Source organism: Fusarium subglutinans, assembly GCF_013396075.1.
Source record: "Fusarium subglutinans strain NRRL 66333 chromosome Unknown NRRL66333_c0000134, whole genome shotgun sequence".
Lineage (NCBI taxonomy): Eukaryota > Fungi > Ascomycota > Sordariomycetes > Hypocreales > Nectriaceae > Fusarium > Fusarium subglutinans.
Genome location: NW_023502197.1, coordinates 48,130 through 65,816, shown reverse-complemented (window position 1 = coordinate 65,816; position 17,687 = coordinate 48,130). Strand labels below are relative to the sequence as shown.

General features: G+C 48.4%; 7 protein-coding genes across 7 annotated transcripts; 3 read left to right on the top strand and 4 right to left on the bottom strand.

The window, feature by feature from the left end:
- Nucleotides 1–356: 356 nt before the first annotated feature.
- FSUBG_9091 (alkanesulfonate monooxygenase) lies at nucleotides 357–1,532 on the bottom strand (the record flags this gene model as incomplete). The annotated part of the gene is made up of 1 exon (XM_036687567.1): nucleotides 357–1,532. The coding sequence occupies one exon, from the start codon at nucleotides 1,530–1,532 to the stop codon at nucleotides 357–359; it is 1,176 nt and encodes a 391-aa protein (XP_036535408.1).
- Nucleotides 1,533–3,850: 2,318 nt separating this feature from the next.
- FSUBG_9090 (l-amino acid oxidase) lies at nucleotides 3,851–5,325 on the top strand (the record flags this gene model as incomplete). The annotated part of the gene is made up of 2 exons (XM_036687566.1): nucleotides 3,851–3,884; nucleotides 3,941–5,325. The coding sequence occupies 2 exons, from the start codon at nucleotides 3,851–3,853 to the stop codon at nucleotides 5,323–5,325; spliced, it is 1,419 nt and encodes a 472-aa protein (XP_036535407.1).
- A 643-nt stretch (nucleotides 5,326–5,968) lies between these two features.
- On the top strand, nucleotides 5,969–6,632 carry FSUBG_9089 (glutamine rich nitrogen starvation-induced; the record flags this gene model as incomplete). Its single annotated transcript, XM_036687564.1, has 2 exons — nucleotides 5,969–6,091; nucleotides 6,141–6,632. The coding sequence occupies 2 exons, from the start codon at nucleotides 5,969–5,971 to the stop codon at nucleotides 6,630–6,632; spliced, it is 615 nt and encodes a 204-aa protein (XP_036535406.1).
- A 196-nt stretch (nucleotides 6,633–6,828) lies between these two features.
- FSUBG_9088 (TPR domain protein) lies at nucleotides 6,829–11,977 on the bottom strand (the record flags this gene model as incomplete). Its single annotated transcript, XM_036687563.1, has 5 exons — nucleotides 6,829–7,466; nucleotides 7,523–7,886; nucleotides 8,384–8,571; nucleotides 8,625–9,432; nucleotides 10,283–11,977. The coding sequence occupies 5 exons, from the start codon at nucleotides 11,975–11,977 to the stop codon at nucleotides 6,829–6,831; spliced, it is 3,693 nt and encodes a 1,230-aa protein (XP_036535405.1).
- An 893-nt stretch (nucleotides 11,978–12,870) lies between these two features.
- FSUBG_9087 (uncharacterized protein) lies at nucleotides 12,871–14,058 on the top strand (the record flags this gene model as incomplete). The annotated part of the gene is made up of 1 exon (XM_036687562.1): nucleotides 12,871–14,058. The coding sequence occupies one exon, from the start codon at nucleotides 12,871–12,873 to the stop codon at nucleotides 14,056–14,058; it is 1,188 nt and encodes a 395-aa protein (XP_036535404.1).
- A 216-nt stretch (nucleotides 14,059–14,274) lies between these two features.
- FSUBG_9086 (DUF636 domain protein) lies at nucleotides 14,275–14,788 on the bottom strand (the record flags this gene model as incomplete). The annotated part of the gene is made up of 3 exons (XM_036687561.1): nucleotides 14,275–14,525; nucleotides 14,577–14,687; nucleotides 14,737–14,788. 3 exons carry the CDS (start codon nucleotides 14,786–14,788, stop codon nucleotides 14,275–14,277), a joined length of 414 nt encoding a protein of 137 aa, XP_036535403.1.
- Nucleotides 14,789–15,649: 861 nt separating this feature from the next.
- On the bottom strand, nucleotides 15,650–17,402 carry FSUBG_9085 (major facilitator superfamily transporter; the record flags this gene model as incomplete). Its single annotated transcript, XM_036687560.1, has 4 exons — nucleotides 15,650–16,621; nucleotides 16,672–16,827; nucleotides 16,951–17,163; nucleotides 17,223–17,402. 4 exons carry the CDS (start codon nucleotides 17,400–17,402, stop codon nucleotides 15,650–15,652), a joined length of 1,521 nt encoding a protein of 506 aa, XP_036535402.1.
- Nucleotides 17,403–17,687: the final 285 nt, after the last annotated feature.

Sequence of the window (17,687 nt, the reverse complement as noted above, 5' to 3'; positions counted from 1 at the left end):
CGGCAAAGTATAAACTCACGGCTGGACAAAGACTTGTCTGCTTGTGTGAAGCTAAGGTAAGTATAGTAGGATGAATAAGTATATATGATTAGCTTAATTTCTGCGATTTGGAAACATCATATTGTGTTTCCTTTTCTGGTTATATCGACTTGCATTACATAAACGCGATATTCATGATTCCAAGGTTGAGGCTCTTCCGCTGTCACTTGGTATAATAAGCACGAGGAAACGACTTGTAAAATGTTTGGTGGCCTTCTTGAGAGGAAACTTAATGCCACAGTAATTTAGTCGTTATTATTTCATTTGAACGCTATGCACTATGAACTCAATGCTAATCCCAAGTTGCAACCTAGAACTTACGCAGCAACTGGGACAACCTTGGCCTCCTCCTTAACCTCCTGCTTTACTTCTTCCTTAGTAGCTCCATTGCTGCCATTGGCACCGCTTGTGCCATTCTGTCGCTCCTTCAAAGCAGCTCGTACGCCAGGCAGGATGTATCGACCATAATCGATGGCATCGTTAAGGTTATCGTATCCACGGATAGAGATAAGCTCGGCACCAAGGTCGACATAGTCAAGAATAGAATCAATGATAGTCTGGTGAGAGCCTACCAGGGCTGTAGATGCACCCCGAGCATTGGTGGCTGTGACGGTAGGATACCAAAGAGCACGATCTTGGACCTCACCCTTCTTGGCGATATCTAGCAAACGCTGGGATCCAACGTTCTGAGGGCGGTTGTCGTTGGGTGCAGCCTTGCCAACGCCCTTGGGTCGGTTCTCCTTGAGGAGCTCTAGGGTTCGGTGAGCCTTGGCCCAAGCGATCTCTTCTGTATCGCCGGTGATAGGTCGGAAGGTAACCCAGATGCGAGGGCGATCTTTACGGCCGGCCTTCTCAGCCTCGGCGTAGATACGATCGATCTGCTCCTTGGTTTCCTTAAGGGGTTCGCCCCATAGACCAAAGATATCGGCGAGGGCTCCACCAATACGGTAGGCATCGTCGGATGAACCGCCTACTGAGACGTCGATGTGACCATTTGTAGGACGGACTTGGTTGGAAAAGTTTTTGAAAGTATAGTACTTGCCCTCCCAGTCGAAAGGCTCAGGGGAAGCCCACGCCCGTCGGAGAATCTTGATGTACTCCTCCTGGCGAGCATATCGCTCAGACTTGTTCAAGAAATCACCCTCACGGGCTTGCTCGGTGTCATCTCCACCAGCAATGAAGTGGACAACAACTCGGCCCTTGCCAAGCTGGTCAAGTGTAGCGAGAGCCTTGGCTGCGACGGTAGGGTAGAGGGTATTGGGGCGAAGAGCAATGACAATCTTGATTTGCTTGGTAACAGCTAGGATAGTGGCACCAATGGTGAAAGGATCAAAGGAAGAGGAGTGATAGGGGATCAGAGTGTAGTTGAACTCGTAATCATCAAGATTCCGGGCATACCGGACAAGGAACTCGGGATCAATCCCAGCACCGGGAATGGGGTTGAGCTCCGTAGAGGGGTTAGGGAAAGTTAGGCTGATGAATTCTGTAGGCATTTTGGCGTTTGATCATAAGATACTATCTGATTAGAAATAACGAAGCTGAAATGCAAGAGATATCTTAAGATCTTATATCACTACTAACGTTACCTCGAAGTTGTTTTAGACCCGTTGTATATGCGTGCTAGTCGAGTTTCATTATTAATATCGAGTATGGCGAAATATTGCGACAGATAGTTGATGATCACGCCTTCGCACCCACCCCGATCTCGGCTAATCAGATCAACTGTAACCTTTGACTGAGAGATTAGGATAACTTTGAAAAGATCAATTCTATTTGGATTTCATATATAGTCCAAGACGCGGTAAAAATATGTTTGTAGCTGAAATAAGTCTTCGTGCCTATCCTGACCCACTATGATAATTAACAACTTGTCCAGTCGATATCCTAACTCTATTCCCAGCATCATTAGCCCTCTGGCTCTTTAGATATTCCCCAAGGTTCCCCGCTCACTTCCCCTCCGGTTTGAATCCTTATCCTCTTATGTGACAGGGTCTATGATGGCGTCAGATTGAAACAGGTCCACCATAATGACACCTGCGGCCACCACCGACGGGTCGATGTACCCGAATTCGATGCAATGAGGATTCTTGAGCACCTCATTGGATGCATTTATCGAAAGCCTTATCTGGAGAGTCTAGAGAGTCCATCTCTGTGAGCTGATCGGTCCATATTTGTTCAGATGTGGACTATCCATGAAGGGTGTGTCGTTCGATCAGCCAATCCTTATTAGTGGAGGACGATGTCAAGATCCGACAATCCAGGCTGGACCCTTATTTATAAGCTGCGATGTTTATTCCCGCATACAGACCCTTGCCGAGTGGGATGTGAAATGTATCGGGGAGACACGTTGTTGACAACTTCATATGCCTCCGCCCCATCTGATAGCCCTCTTCTCACACTTCGTAAGTTGATCTATTTGACCATGGACTTGAAACTCTGACTAGACATGATCATGGGTTCTAAGTGATATATCAAAGATGTTTGAGTTTACACTGAGGTAGAATTCAGCAGCATATCGTTCGCAACACCGTGATAACCAGAGTTCTGCTCGAATCCATGTAGAAAGACGTGTAAGAATTGCACTTTCAAGTAGCGAGGGAGAAAGTGACCGTTACAACCCAATATATAGTCACTTTCAAGACTCTTCATTACGTCAAAGGTATTCTAGTGAAAAGCCCAGTATGCCGATCAGCACAACATGCTCAACAAAGGCTGGTAAGAAATGCATATTAGAAGTTGGATGCGTTAAGCAATTTATGTTTAATTGAGCATTTTTAGGGGAATAGTACCATTTAGATCTGAGTTTTCTATGATTTTGAAACGTCGGTGGCAGAGTTCAGTGATGAGATAGTTGCTAAACGTATAGTTGAGGAATCTAGCATATATAGAGCGGGTAAGGCCCTGTCGCTGCGTTTCCGTAAAAAGTCCCGTTGTGCTTCTATCACTTCAATTCCTTCTCAGTTCACATCAGAGCCATGGAATAACAATATTTCAAGGAAAAGGAAATCGGAGAAATTACTTCCACGAGATATCAAGGCAAGAACACATTGGGAAAATCAACTCAAGCCTTATTTAAGCTATAAGTATCAAGCCACAACAAGCTGTTCTCGCAACTTAAGCACAATATACCTAGTCTTTGGACATGGTCTTCCTGCAAAAATGTCCGGGCGGTACTTCCTTGCAAGATGTTAACTTAAAGAGGCCGCCACATAATCCCGTTGCCTAGAGAGCGTCAACTCAGGGCTGTAGACATCGGATGTTGTTGCCGTCTGAGCGAATACAACGCTGGCTTTGTGCAAGATAGAACCAGGAATACGCGTCAAATCTAGACTGGCAGTTCCTGAGCTCGCAATTTGTTTATCAAAGGTTTCAGTTGCCTGTAATAGCGGACGAGAGTTGCTCCGACCTCATACAGATGAAAGCTGCCGTGATGCTTGTCGGGCTGACGCCCCCCAGTTGCCAAGAGAGTGGCCGTTTCTTATTCTAGAGGATCGAGTAAACTAGCTAGAAGAACGGTTGAATATCTACACAAGTTGAACAAATATCATAACTTCTTAATGAGATAGTGTCGGGTTCTCGGGGAATGGGTTTCCCCGTATCGAAGGATCGTAAACCGGCCCACATCTAATTTCCGCGAGAGGCCGCCGACGTCCAATCAATTGCCTCAGATCACCAGTAAATCCGTTTCAAGGCCGTCTGACACTTTCAGCAAGAGTCAACAAAGGCTCTTGCTTGATAAGAGTAAACCTCCCAGAGTTCGGTGGAAATAGCACACTTGGGTCATCCATCGTTAGTAAAACCATATCTCATCATGCCAGCGAAAACAGAGTTTCTAAGATACGCGAGTATGTAACCCTCCACTACCAGCAGCCATACTGCAGCCTCCTCTGATGCTTGATAGGTCCAAATGAGATGCGGACTATCGCCCGTGAGGATGTTGGGTACTATAACGCAGTCGTCATTGGTGCAGTCTATGGCTTTGCCGATGGGGTCAACGTCAAGTCTCCTTTGACCTACTTCCACGCGTTGAAACGCTGCATTGAAGAACATCCCTTCTTCTGCGTTACTGTTGGGGACAGGAACACCGACAAGGGCTTCTATGAGCGGGTGGCTAGTATCAATGTCGAGGAGCACATCAGCTTTGTTGAGGACAAAAATGACGAGACAGACTCACTGGAAGCTATTGCAAGATCTATGGAAATAGAGATAGACCGTCCCTTTGTCGCTGGGATTCCACCATGGAGGATCGTAATTCTTCCCCTCAGCCTGTCTCAATGCCATGTTGCATTCTCCTTCTCTCACACCATTGGCGATGGCATCACGGGCGTTGCTTTCCACAAGACGTTTCTCGCAGGACTGAGGGAAACACCTGCAACAGAACCATCACCGATCGTTGCTCCAACAGACAAACCTCTCCCTGAACCATTCGACACGGCGGAAAGACTTCCAATCTCGTGGTCATTTCTACTGGCGCCAGTTCTCGCTGAGTACATGCCATACTTTCTTGTCCGATTATTTGGCCTACGTGTCTCGGCGTCCTATGTCGACGAAGGTACATGGACAGCAGCGCCCATCTTCTTCAACCCTGAGACATATCACAACAAACTCAAAATTCGACAGGTCGAGGCATCGCAGGTGAACAAGGTTATACAGCTTGCGCGGACTCGTGATGCGAGGTTGTCAGGAGTCATGCACCAGCTCATCACCCGCGCACTGAGCAAGGCAGTCCAGGACAACAACGTCACCAACTTCGTGGCGCAAACAGCTATAAATATGCGAAGATCAATCGGCATGTCCAATGACGTGGCGAGTGATATTGTATCGGGCTCCTACACTATTCATCCTCGCAGCGCTGCGACAGGTCCTTTGACTGAACAAGAGTGGGCATCAGCTGCTGAAGCTACCAAGGAGTTCGCCATGACTTCCACGAAACTCGAAGATAACGCCATTGGCCTGCTTCGATATGTCCCGAGTATAAGAAAATGGACCCTCGGTAAGATTGGCAAGAAGCGGGATTCGTCATACGAGTTCAGCAATGTTGGGGTCTTTGATGGCGACAACGCGAATAACGACAAGGTCAAGGTGTCGAAAATGACCTTTGCGCAGCCTGGTCACGTTGGAGGCTGCCCCATTTGTTTCAATATCGCCTCTGTAAAGAATGGCGATCTGGTGTACACGGTTACGTGGCAGCCCGGAGCATTGGGGCTTGGTGATGAGGCGGCAGAGGACAAGATAGTGGAGGAGATATGCGACCAAGTGCAGCGTGGCTTTAACGAGATAGCCTAAGGTAGACCTAGACTAAGGTATCTTAGTTTCCGCTTTGCGATGATAGCTTAATAATGTTTAATTTCTTTGCTTATTGGTTGATTTGTACTGCATCTGTTGAGCATCTCGATATTCTGCCTCATATCATGTTCATGTTCCATGCACAGAACAAGACCCTGCCGATCAATTGCAGCAGAGATTGTGGCTCAGCGTGTCCCAGGTTCGGACTCGGGGGACCCGATAACCCCACAAACGGTGCACAGCATGTCACTCGACGATATTAGTGGTTCAGCCCTGCACCGTTAGCGGTTAGTTTGAGCTTACAGGCTTGTGTGTGTGTGCGGCTGTGAACTGCGCCTACCTGGTCCTACAGTCCTACTGTACTGAGTGGTCTGCGACATGAAGAAGCCTTGTCGGCTTTTTGTCAGCTAAGGCGGATTTAATCACAAGCTAAGCCAAAGCTGCTCGTCTGCTGTAACGGGAGACATGGAGCGATCGTGGTATTTAAAAGGCGGGGGGAGGAGCTGTCGTTTTGGGTTTCCATCCATCATCATCTCGTCTACCTAGTTACCTATCTACTCGTCACTCAAACGATCCTATTGATCACTTTCTCATCGATTTATTCTCTACCTAGTACCTATAACCTATAACCTACAGAACCAGCATGTCCGCCAACGATTATTACGGCAATGGTAACAGTGGCTACGGCCAACAGGGTGGTTATCCTCAGCAACAGAACTATGGCCAACCTCAAGGCTATCCTCAGCAGGGCGGCTATCCCCAACAGGTATGTCCCTCATCTCAACGCTTGTATGCCACCACTAACAACATTCCAGCAGCAGTACTCCCAGCAACAACAACCTCAGGGTTATGGCTACAGCCAGCAGCAGCCTCAATATTCCTCCCACTCGCCTCAGCCCAGCTACGGCTCGCAAGCCCCTCCCCAGCAGCAGTACGGCCAACAGCCCACCTACGACCAGCGCGGCTCATCGTCCTATCCTCAACAACAGCACAACAACCCTCAGTATGGCGCCCCTGCTTATCCTCAGGGAGGCGCTCCTGGACAATACCCTCCAGGCCAGCCTGGCCCCGACGGTGATCGTGGTCTAGGAGCTACTCTCGTCGGTGGAGGTGCCGCTGCTTGGGCTGCGCACACAGCCGGTGGTGGACTTCTAGGCAGTCTCGGAGCTGCTGCTGCTGGTGCCATCGGTGCCAATGTGCTCGAGAACAAGTTCAAGAAGGGCAAGAAGGACAAGAAACACAAGAAGGACAAGAAGCACAAGTCCCGCGGCATGGACAGTAGCTCCAGCAGCAGCGATTCTGACTAATGATGGTTGTTCATGATGGGGAATGGAGTTTAGGTGTTGTAGCAATTATTTTTTAGATTTATCTTGCGAATACGATGAATACTTGGTAACTTTCAACTTTATGGCGTTTTCCTAAGTGATAATGGACTAAAGCATATGCAATACTACATATCATTTTCTGAGTTTAGATCCTAAAATAAGCTTATATGCCAAGCTTTCAGGCTTCTTGGCTAAAATCATAGCTATTCCCGAATCCTCGGTTCAGATAACCCTCAAGCACAGCCTCCCTACTCGCCCAATCCACTGGCACATCCAACCCCAGCTTTCCCTCTTTTTCTAGACCTTCTAGAATAGGCTTTATATCTTCGCCCAGCTCGAGTCTCATTCTGTTCCTGAACCACGGCGCAAAGTGGATCATGGCGAGCATCACCCTAGTCTGTTGAGTAGTATTAGGCATGCCAGCATGCCAGAGTCTGAGATCGCGCACGACGATGCTGCCTTTCTTGATGACGGGCTGCAGGGGCGGTGAGATCTTTTGCCGTTTTCGCAGGAGTTCTTCTCTGATACGACCGCTGGCTCTCTCGCCATGTGCACCTTCTTGTGCATCGAGACCAAACCCATTGTGGGTGCCAAGCCAGATCTCTGTGGATCCATTCTCTGGTTTAGTTGTGACCAGAGGAATGTTCACGACAAGGGCAAAGGGATGGTCTGGATGTGCAAAGTCCGCGTCTGAATGCACGGGCTGGCGCTGAGGAGTTCCTCCAGGGAGAGTTGCCATTGCAGAATTAGCAGAGCAGAACGTCCACTTTGGCCGAGGGCCCATCATGGCAGTGGTGATTTGTGTGGCAATTGGGTCTGAGAGATGTAAGTCAATTGAGTGAGGTAGGACAAATTCGGAGAGGTATACTGACTTGTGAAGATAGAAGGGCTAAAGTATTCAGAAACAGGGGGGGCATCTTGCTGAATGTTTCCCTTGTTATAGTTGAAAGGGCCCTTGTCACCTCGAGCCTGTAGGGTATGAGCATCCTCAATCATCTTCTCATTGAGGATGTCGATGTCCTCGTGAGGGACAACATCTTCTACAACAACCAAACCATCTCTGTGCATGTGTCGCACAGCTTTCTCAAGATTTCTGGAGTCAAGAGTCCGATTCTTTAATTCTTGAGCTGAAGGTCGAACAACTCCGACCCGTGGAGGTTGTGTCATTGTTGCAAAGGTGCGTGCATGTTTCGCCAAAGCCGAGGAGAGCCTTTGGGTGCGGAACATGATGAAGACCTTGGTAATAATATTTGATGGAATTTAGAATATTTAGAATGAATCTGAAGACCTGTTATTGATATTCCGGGGAGTGGAAAGACCTTCTCATTTATACTCGTAATGAGTAAACTTGGTGATGTGGGTTTTCCGAGCTCGGGAAACCTTTCCCCACTGGAATGGATTCTTGGCCGCCACGATACAACAGCTTGTCGTGAGGAGACTTGTCAATGAGATTGCTTCATGTAACATTTTGCCGTGGCTTTGGCGGTGGTAAAAGGCCAAGTGGCTACGGTATTGCCACTCTAATCTTGGCCCATCCCCCAGGACCCTTTTAGATCACCAACGAGTCGTTCAACTGGCCATCCTATTGTTGATTTACATGCGAGTAGTTGCCGAATCAGCTCTTGCTGTGACGCCTCGCCTTTGATAAATCTTGCGCCTATTCAAACGTTGGATTTCATGGCGTAGACGGGATAGTATTACTTACAAAAAGCTATTGGCCCGAATGCATTTACCAGAACTGATGGCACCTTGGCAGTGAAAGCAATACCGCATATCTCAAGGGCAAAGTTCTCGAGAAACTGTTCTTTGGACTGAGCTTCGAGTTGAGGAAGCTGAAGACCGCCTAGGTCCTCTAGGCTTTTTGGAGAAGTGTAGATGCAGACTATTGTCATGGCCACGAGGTAATAGTGAAGTATCGCGGCTATTTCGCATTAGAGACTTGGCTTTTTTGGGGAGGGGAAGGACTTAGCTCACCATGACAAGGCTGTAGGAACCATATTGCGGGAAGTAGATGAGATGTGATAATATCACCCTGCAGTCTTGAGTACGGCTTCATGTGAGGGGGACAAGAATCGCGCCAGCGCTTGAGGTCTTCCATTATATAGTCCCACTGAAGTCCATCAGTGTCTTGTCTGAAAGACATATTGATTATCTTGCCCAGGATCAAAGTAATAGAATTGAGATAATCTTGGTCAGAGGTATGCTGAATGGTCAATGGTGTGCTCTCCAGGTCCATCTTTAATGGACACTCCTCAAATAGGCTGAACGTAATGTCCTCCCTGAGATAGTTCCAGAAACCCGCACCTAACAAACCCGCTTGTGGAATACCTGAGAGCACATCATGGAGCGAAGCCATTGAGTAAGCACCACGAAGATGCATGTTGGGGTCAACGTCGCCATCAAGGATCTCATAAGAGCGCAAAAGACAAGTCGCTGCGAGCGCCACCCCTCGGCCGATAAGTTCATCGCCTGCGTCCAGCGCGATGAGAAATTGGACACAGCGATGATGGTAGAATTCAGCGACTTTGCGGAAACTTGGAGCTGATGTTTTACACGCATGCATTGAAGAGAGTGCGATGACAGCACAGAAGAGAAGAGGCTCGTCTAGGGCGATAGACGGAACTTCAAGGCCAAAGGAGCATGCTGAGTCACTGAGATCATACCATTCCGAGATATTGGAGGTGTAAGAATGGAAGAGGCGCGCTATGTTTTGGTCTTGTAGAGCTGTTTGTGGAGAGTCAGGATTGGGCAATTCTTGGTGGTGGACTTGCTGAGCAGTCAGCTAAGTACCTCAGAAGGAGTGAGATGACAGACTGAAGCGTGTTGGTTTCTCTGATCTATCGCAGTAAAGGCCGCTCGTTGTGCATTGTCCACAGATGGGAAGTGCTTGATTGCCTGCTAAACGCATTAGAACAAGGTCTTGGAAGTAGTATCACTCTTACACTTTAGTTTGCGACGACGGCAAGTATTGCTTCATCTCTGTCAGCTGGCGGTGCTTTGCCGTGGCGATTAATCTTACCAAATTCCTTTCTTGGTAGGACGTGGCATCTTCACATCAGATCCGAGTCATTAGTTGGTTATGTTGTTGGATGGAGGAGGCAAGTGGATGGATGTTGGCTATAATATTGGAGTCATTCCAAGATTGTGGGGTTTGCTTCAATCCAACATGCGTACAATACAATGCGATAAGCAATGTGAGCCAACGTTCCCCTAGATACTCAAGCGGCACCAGATTAATCAAGTATTTAAATTGATCTTTGGCTCATTTCACGGATTCTGATACTTTCAAGGATCAGATAGCCATGGGTAGCAGGAAACCTTAGGACCTCAATCCTACATAACAAAAGGATTTAGGTAAATTATCATAAACTTAGGGCGGTCTTTGACAAGTTTCGTAATAATTATCTCTATTTATTATTAAGAACAAAATTTTCTTGCCCCTTCATGTATCATTATTGACGAATCTCTCATCTGAATGACGCTCAACCCATCATGGACCGCAGATAATCATTCCCAAAAGTCGTGTGAATCAAATCATTAAATAAGAGTCTAGGCTATCTAACAAACTATCGCCATGTCTTCATAATAATCTAGTCATCTATGCAATTTAATCACAAACGGCAACATCCTACAGGATTCTCAACATCCCGTCTGCAATAACACGACGACTCGATAGGCACATCCACAAAAGCCATGGCCGTCTTAAGCTGCTGCTTTACGATCCGCGCCTCGCCATCAAGTCCCAGCTTCACTGCACACTCGTGATAGCCGTGGAGGGCCCAAACGTTGTTAGGGTGATGCCTTGCCCTGAATAGCTTGTTATTCAAACCGAGGTCGGTGCGATATACTTCAGCAGCTTCTTCGATGCGGCCTTGTTCCATGAGGAGGGCGGCGTACGCGTGACGGGCGGGTTGCATCCATGCCCACGGCTCAGCGTATCGCAGACCATCATCGAGATCGATTGACTTTTGAAGATGCTCAAAGGCAAGCTCAATGTTGCCTCGTCGGTACTCAAGTTCGCCATCAAGCATGGCTTCGGCCACAGCCAGGACATCAAGGCACTTATTAGGGTACTGTGTCCGAGTCGGTGGCACCCGAGCTTTGGCAGCAATGAAGAGTTCTCGCTGCTTAGCTGACTCTTCGACATTTCCCAGCGCCGCATAGGCAACACCTTTGGCATAGTGAATCGTCGCGGTGGTCACGCAGAGCAGTTCCTGGTCCGTGGGAAGTGGCATGTCAATGATTTCCTCCCATTTTCCAAAGCGGATCAGGATATGTGGACGAACTGATCTGAAAGTCTCCAGCCAGTCCGCCATTGGGGGCGACTCAATTCGTAGATCTTGGTCTGGAATGGCCACTTCCATTTGGTTCACTGCCTTGATCGAGACACCGTACTGGCCAGCAAACATGGCGGCGTAGATGAGTGAGTGGTAGTCATGCATGCGATATATGGTGTAGAAGTCGCCACCACCCCGAAGGGATACAAATTTCTCATCAGCCATCACAGCCTTTGCATTAGCAGAGATGGCACGTCGATAGTCTCCGATGAGGATGTCCAGATGCGAAGGCATGTGAGCTAGGTGGCCTGCTTCATTCGCCAATCTGCGAAGATGTTCGGCTGCAACGAGACCCTTTTCAGGCTCGGTCGACATCTCGGTGACGTGGATGTAGGCGTGCAAGAGTCCGATATGTTCATACCCGCCCTCCTGAGCTATGCCTCTTTCAAGAACTTGTTGAATCTCGAGGACCTCAGAACCAGGCGCAGGCTTCCCTGTTCGGACGTCCCACAGTGCCCATGGTGTGAGATTCATGAGTGCATCGGTGTACAGGGTTGCTATATCGAGATCGTCCTTGAACTCTTCATAAACAGGTCTCATGGCTTCCGCGTAGGCACTGTTCCAACTCCTGGCATGGTTCGTGTCGTTCTCATCTTTGGGATAGCGATGTCGAATGGCACCAGCAAGGGCTCGTTCAACGGGGCTCGCTTTTGAGGCTAGAGATTCGGCATTTTTGCAGGCCTCAAGACCTTTTAAAGTGGTGTGCTTGAGATCGTTCCGGTCGAATGCTTTCCATGGCTTGTTGTAGTTGGGACCAAGAGCAAAGGCAAGGCCCCAATATGCGAGGCAGCATTCGGGGTCGATTTCAATGGCCCTTTCAAAACAGCGCTCTCCTTCAGCATGGTTGAAGGCGTAGCACCAAACGATGCCATCTTGGACCCATCTCTTGGCCTCTGGCTTAGTGGTAGTAACGTCACGAGTGAAGGGCGGGAGAATAAATTCTTGTCCGAGAGAGTCATCTGACTTGTGTGTGGACTGTGATGGCCCCATCTTGAACAAGCCAAGAAGTATAAAATGAGGCGTCCTTGTAACTCAAAATAAATAAAAAGGGCGTGTTCACGTAGATGGACGTGGATGTTTGACGGTTGCGTTGCTGCTGGTCTTCGGGAGATCGCCCTAATATTAAACTTGCGGAGTAAGGTAAGGTAGCTGAGAATGCCCCACTCTTGGCTTGTACTGTACCACGTCAAGTCAGCAATCAGTGACGTGCGTGTCAATGGCCGATTACGGAGTATATAAACAATCTCTGCGTGGGTGTTGATGAGGTGCTGATAATTAAGACTAAAAGAAGAATTCTTATAGAGACCCAAATTGAAGAAGGATGGAGGAATCTGAGATAAGACATCCTGCCCCTGTAAGCCAATCTCCAGAGAAACAGCCACTACGGAGTGTCCGTGATATATATGATCCATACACCGCCGTTGTGAGCTCATGTGACGCAGAGAGTTGCAGGATATAACGTGGTACGTAGAATTTAGGCTTTTTATATTGAAAGTATGCTAAACTCATCTAGATTGGTCTAAATATTTCCTTTATTTAGGATCAAGGATATGTATGTGCTTATACAGTAGCGGCAGATTTGGATGAGCCAGGCCGTATTAGTGACCACCTTACTGTCAGCATATATCTATCTCGTGAAGTAGTTGTCTCTTTGCTGGAAACTCCAATCAGAAGCACAGCGATAATTTGCCGTTAATAAAGCCAAGTAAAACAGAATGAAGCAAATCTGCTGCTGTGGCGTGTTAAGCTTGTATCTAATCCCACTGGGACAGGTTATGAAAACTCTAAGCTACCACCGACAAGTTATCTATATATATCTCCCCTTTCCCCTGTTTCTGATGGTTTTCGGTTTGAGCCAGCCGACTTGACCCTCGAATATAAACATGGGCAGTCATTTCAGACGTTTCTTCAATCGTCTTCGACGGAAAACCATTCTGAAAGATCCCCGTGGAAATCTCATTTGCCTCCCCCCTGAGATCATCCTAGAGATCGCCGAGCACCTCTCCGATATCTCGTTGATCTCACTCAGCCTCACCTGTCAGCCCTACCACATTCTTCTTTCAAGCTTCACCCGCAATGTCAAACTCGAAGCAGCAGATTTGGAAGACTTCCTGCAGATACTGGAAAAGGATTGCGCCAGCTCGTACTTTTGTCATATCTGTACCAAGCTTCACCAACGCGACCAACGAGGGTACATTGACCCTTGCAAGTGCTATAAATGGCGTTGTAGAAAGAACTGTGTGTACCACTTCCACTTTTATCTGTGGACCGGCTCTGGCTTGATGATAACATATCCCGAGGCGCGACTTATCATGAATCGCCATTTCAACGGCCCTGCCCACGGACTCTCCCTCGATACGCTCAACCGCCACGGAGATATCTTTCCATACAAGGGTGGCACAGAACAATGGACATCCATTGCTCGCATAATTCAAGATGAACTATTCCTCCAAAGAACTCTGGTGATATGGTTTCCCGAATACCTAGGAGTGCAGGAACTCCTTGACCACCTTTACCTTCCTATATGCCTTCATGTTAGCAACAATATTCAACGCCACGACGACTGGTATGCACGCATCGGTCTTTATACCTTACCAGAACTGGTAGAACTATCAAGGGGTTTCAAGTCCTGTGATAACTCACTAGGGTCGTGCCCCATCTGCTTTACTGATTACTCCATAACTATACGCTGGGGGAGTCACCAGAGGCAAGGCTGGCACATAGAGGTCGCGAGTTACCAACAGCTTGGTTCTTGTCGATCGCCTTACGATTGGAAGTGGAGACTTGCCGCAGAACGGAGTACTTGGAATGAACCAAGATGCCGAACCCAGAAGCCGGGGCTCGTACGGCAGCGCTGGATGTGTCCAGATGGCCTCGTACAACCAGAGGGAAATTATGTTGGCAAGGCTCGCCGACAGCCCGGTAGTCTACTCGGCTCGAGGCGCTGTCCATGGGGAGCCGGGTGCTATGGACCAGAGTGTGAGGAGCACTACAACGCAGAAGAGAACCGCCCGACGCGTGTTGACCTTTTAGGACGTAATCTTACCTGGTGGTACCCGACTGAAGGTTAGCAGACGAACTGCCTTATCTGGCAGATGCAACGAGCGAGAGGGGAGGCAACGTTTTTGCAAATACCTTGTTGCGGTGCTGTTCATATGAACTGCCTCATAATTACGAAACTAGGGACAAATTCCTGGAGAACAACAACATTACTATTCAACGCTATACTATACACCTAGCTTCGCAATCACACATACGACCACGTCCATCTCCTACAACATCCAATCTTAGCCAAAGAGGTGCTCCTGCTTGGCTCCCTCAGCAGCCTGCAGGTAGCTAACGCGATCACGGCAGTAAAACTCGACATTGATCTTGTTGTCGAGGTTGGCTTTGCCGTTGTCAAGACCACCAGCCTTGATGATGATATTGCCAGGCATGACGTCGAGGCGAGTGTACAGGCTGGAACCACAGTCACCACAGAAGAAGTGGTGGTTTATCTTGCCCGAGGCGCCGGTGACATCATATTGCTTGGGAGAACCTGGAATACATTAGTGTCTGCTTGGTAGAGAAAATTGGCTAAAAGCAGTACCCTTAGTGACTGAAAAGTCGCCCTCAGCGACAACAGCATTGGAAGTAAAGGCACCGCCAGTCCACTTCTGGCAATCGAGGCAGTGGCACAGAGCCGTAATAGCAGCGTCGCCTATCTAGTTAGATGAATCCGTATTATATGATTGGTTCAAGGAACTTACTGTCGCTCTTGTAAGCGATGGCACCACACATGCAGCTACCAGTGAGAGCCATTGATGATGATCAGTGAATAACGAATTAAGCACAAAGCTAGAGTATCTTTGGGAAAGCGTGAGTTATCAAGGTGTCTATGAGACAATCTGTGGAGTGAAGAAGCTCTCAAGGTTCTCGGACATGGGATATATATACCTGAATAGATCCCCGCACAATGAATGGGGATCAGTGAGTAATGATTCCCAAGACTGTCCTAGTCGTTTAAGCAAGAGCGGGAGCTAGTTTGATTAAATTGCTACCTGCATCGCCAAGTGGAGAGCTATTCTACGAAAAATATCTCCCTTTGCGTTGGAGCTATGTCAGAGGCTTGAGGGTAAGGAAGCGAACTCCCTTTCTCCGGAGGATTCGTGTGAGTTCTTGACACCAACGACATTGATGAAACTCTTTACAGACTAGGTCAGCAGGATCAAGTTTGGAATCAACATGTTCGTTCAGAATGCAACTATCGTCGGATCCGCGTTTGGAGAGTGGGGAAATACGTATGTATCCGGATAACAGGTTCCCCAGACATTTTACGTACCATGATTGATTCAGGAAAAGGCGGAGGAATTAGCTAAGAAGTCCGAAACGAATTAGATCAACAGATTCTCTGGGGAAATGGTCATCAACTCTTGGCATGCACTTATACTACCGACATCCGCTCCACCGATGCGGGGAATGCTCAGAGTCATGAGGAATCATCACCGACGATCCGGCGGCACATGAGATCAAGCACAACGAAGCTTTGGGATATTTCATGAATTTAATGACTAGCTTATCTCTGGACTAACATCAAGAACTATATACGTGCAAAATTGCACCTCAGTCGTCATTGCAGAACACCTCAACCAGTCACCACTTCTGCCGGACAATCGACCACGTCTAATCCCGCAGATGGGCAACCTCAGGCTTCTCACTGCTGATTCTACCGGTTTCCTCGTCGTAATGCTCATGACGGTCAGCAGCCTGCTCCATAGCCCCATCACCCATGGCCTCCCTGGCGTCAGAGTCGTGAGCAACATCGAACTTGCCCCTCAAGTTCTCGGGACCGATGAACGTCAGAACAATGACGTACACGTACACACAGGCCATAAAGATGCAGATGACTTTTCCGTAGTCGTAGCGAGTCTGGCCTTCAGCGTTGTCGGGGAGTGGGAAGTTCTCGCCGAGACGAGCCTCGATGGTCGACGAAGCGGAAGACACAAGGTTACCGAGCTGGTAGGATGTGCCAACGACGAAAGTACGGAAAGCTCCGGGGGATAATTCCATCAGATGGATAGGAATGACACCCCATGCTCCCTGGACACAGAATTGCTGGAAAAAGGCAGCCGCAATGATTGAAGAGTCGCGGACAAAAGTATAGGGATAGAGCAGGGCGCCACCAACGATGCAACAAGCGATGATGCTAATTCGTCGACCGATAGATTGACTGCTGAAACCGACGACAGTGCCACCAAGCATAGCTCCTAGGTTAGCCACAACCTGGGTGACAGTGACCTTGTTCTTGGAAAAGTTGAGCTGGTTCTCCAACATGGTAGGATACAAGTCCTGGCTGCCATGGCTCATGAAGTTGAAGCCGGCCATGAGAAGGACGAGATAGACCAGCAGAAGCCAATGGTGCTTGAGAGCGACTTTGCCTTCTTTGATGAAAACCTTTCCTTTTCCATCGGCTCCAGCAACTTCTCGTGCGCGTTGGCGTTCCTGGTAGGCTTGTGTCTCGGGGAGCATCAGACGAGCGATGATGAAGAGCACTGGGGGACAAGCGCCGAACCAGAAGAGAGGACGCCAGTCGTGAGATGTTGTATCGACGAGACCGCGTGCAAATGCAGCACAGAGAAGGTATCCGAAAGCATACTGCAACAATTAGATAATGGACCTTAGTGAAGCGGGATATTGCTACTTACACCTTGCTGGAGCATACCACTCATAAGACCACGTGCCTCCTCTGGACAATCTTCGAGAGCAGTGGCGGCAGCATTACCATAGAGACCACCCATGGCAACGCCAAAAAGGGCTCTGCAAGCTAGAAACTGCTGGTAGGTTTGACAGAAACCAGTGCCCTACAATGAATGATATTCCGTCAGCGACTGTTCGGACATATCTCGTAGATCTCTTGGCATCGGCCTCGCCAAGCCCCCAATCATCAATGTGACAGGGGTGTCTGTAGGGCTGTAGGTACTCACAAGTTCAAGAACAATGAAGAGAAGGTTGTTGACCACGAAGGGCCACTTTCGACCGTACCGATCACTCGCGATACCGAAGGCGATAGAGCCAACGGATCGGAACATGAGAACGAGAGTGATACCCCATGTGATGTCGGTCTTGGATTTGTCAAAGGTTTTGGCAAGACTTGTAACGGTGAGAGATACGGAGAAGAAATCGAATGCGTCCCAGGTCTGTACATCATGGGTCAGTTATTGGTAGCATGCATGGTTCAATTGCAAGGAGAACGCACCCAAGCTGCAAAGGCGACAAAGAAGAATGCCCATTGCTGGGAGTTGAGCATGCGCACGAGTTTTATGGGATTCGGGACATTGTGCATGGGAGGTTTGAGCGAGGAGAATCTTGTGGCTGCGTAACGACCTGGGGACATGCCCTCGTGAGGTGCGCGAGTGTTGTACTCGTCTTGAGTCATTGTGGGCTCTTGTTACCTATGGTATCGGAGATTGTACGAGTAAGGTACTAAGTGAAGAGTATCAGAAGTGACCCTCTGGGGCTACGAGTTGGCGTTGACTGCTATCAACAACAAACTCGTGTAAATGGAAGGAAGTCACCACGATGGATGTTAAGGTATGAATGTGAAGGAGTGAGTATCAGTAAAGACACACAGTCAAAGTTGTTTATCCAAAGACCAACCTACCTACTCCAAGCGCGGATCATCCTCACTTATATACTCTTCCCCATCTCCCCCAACTTGACC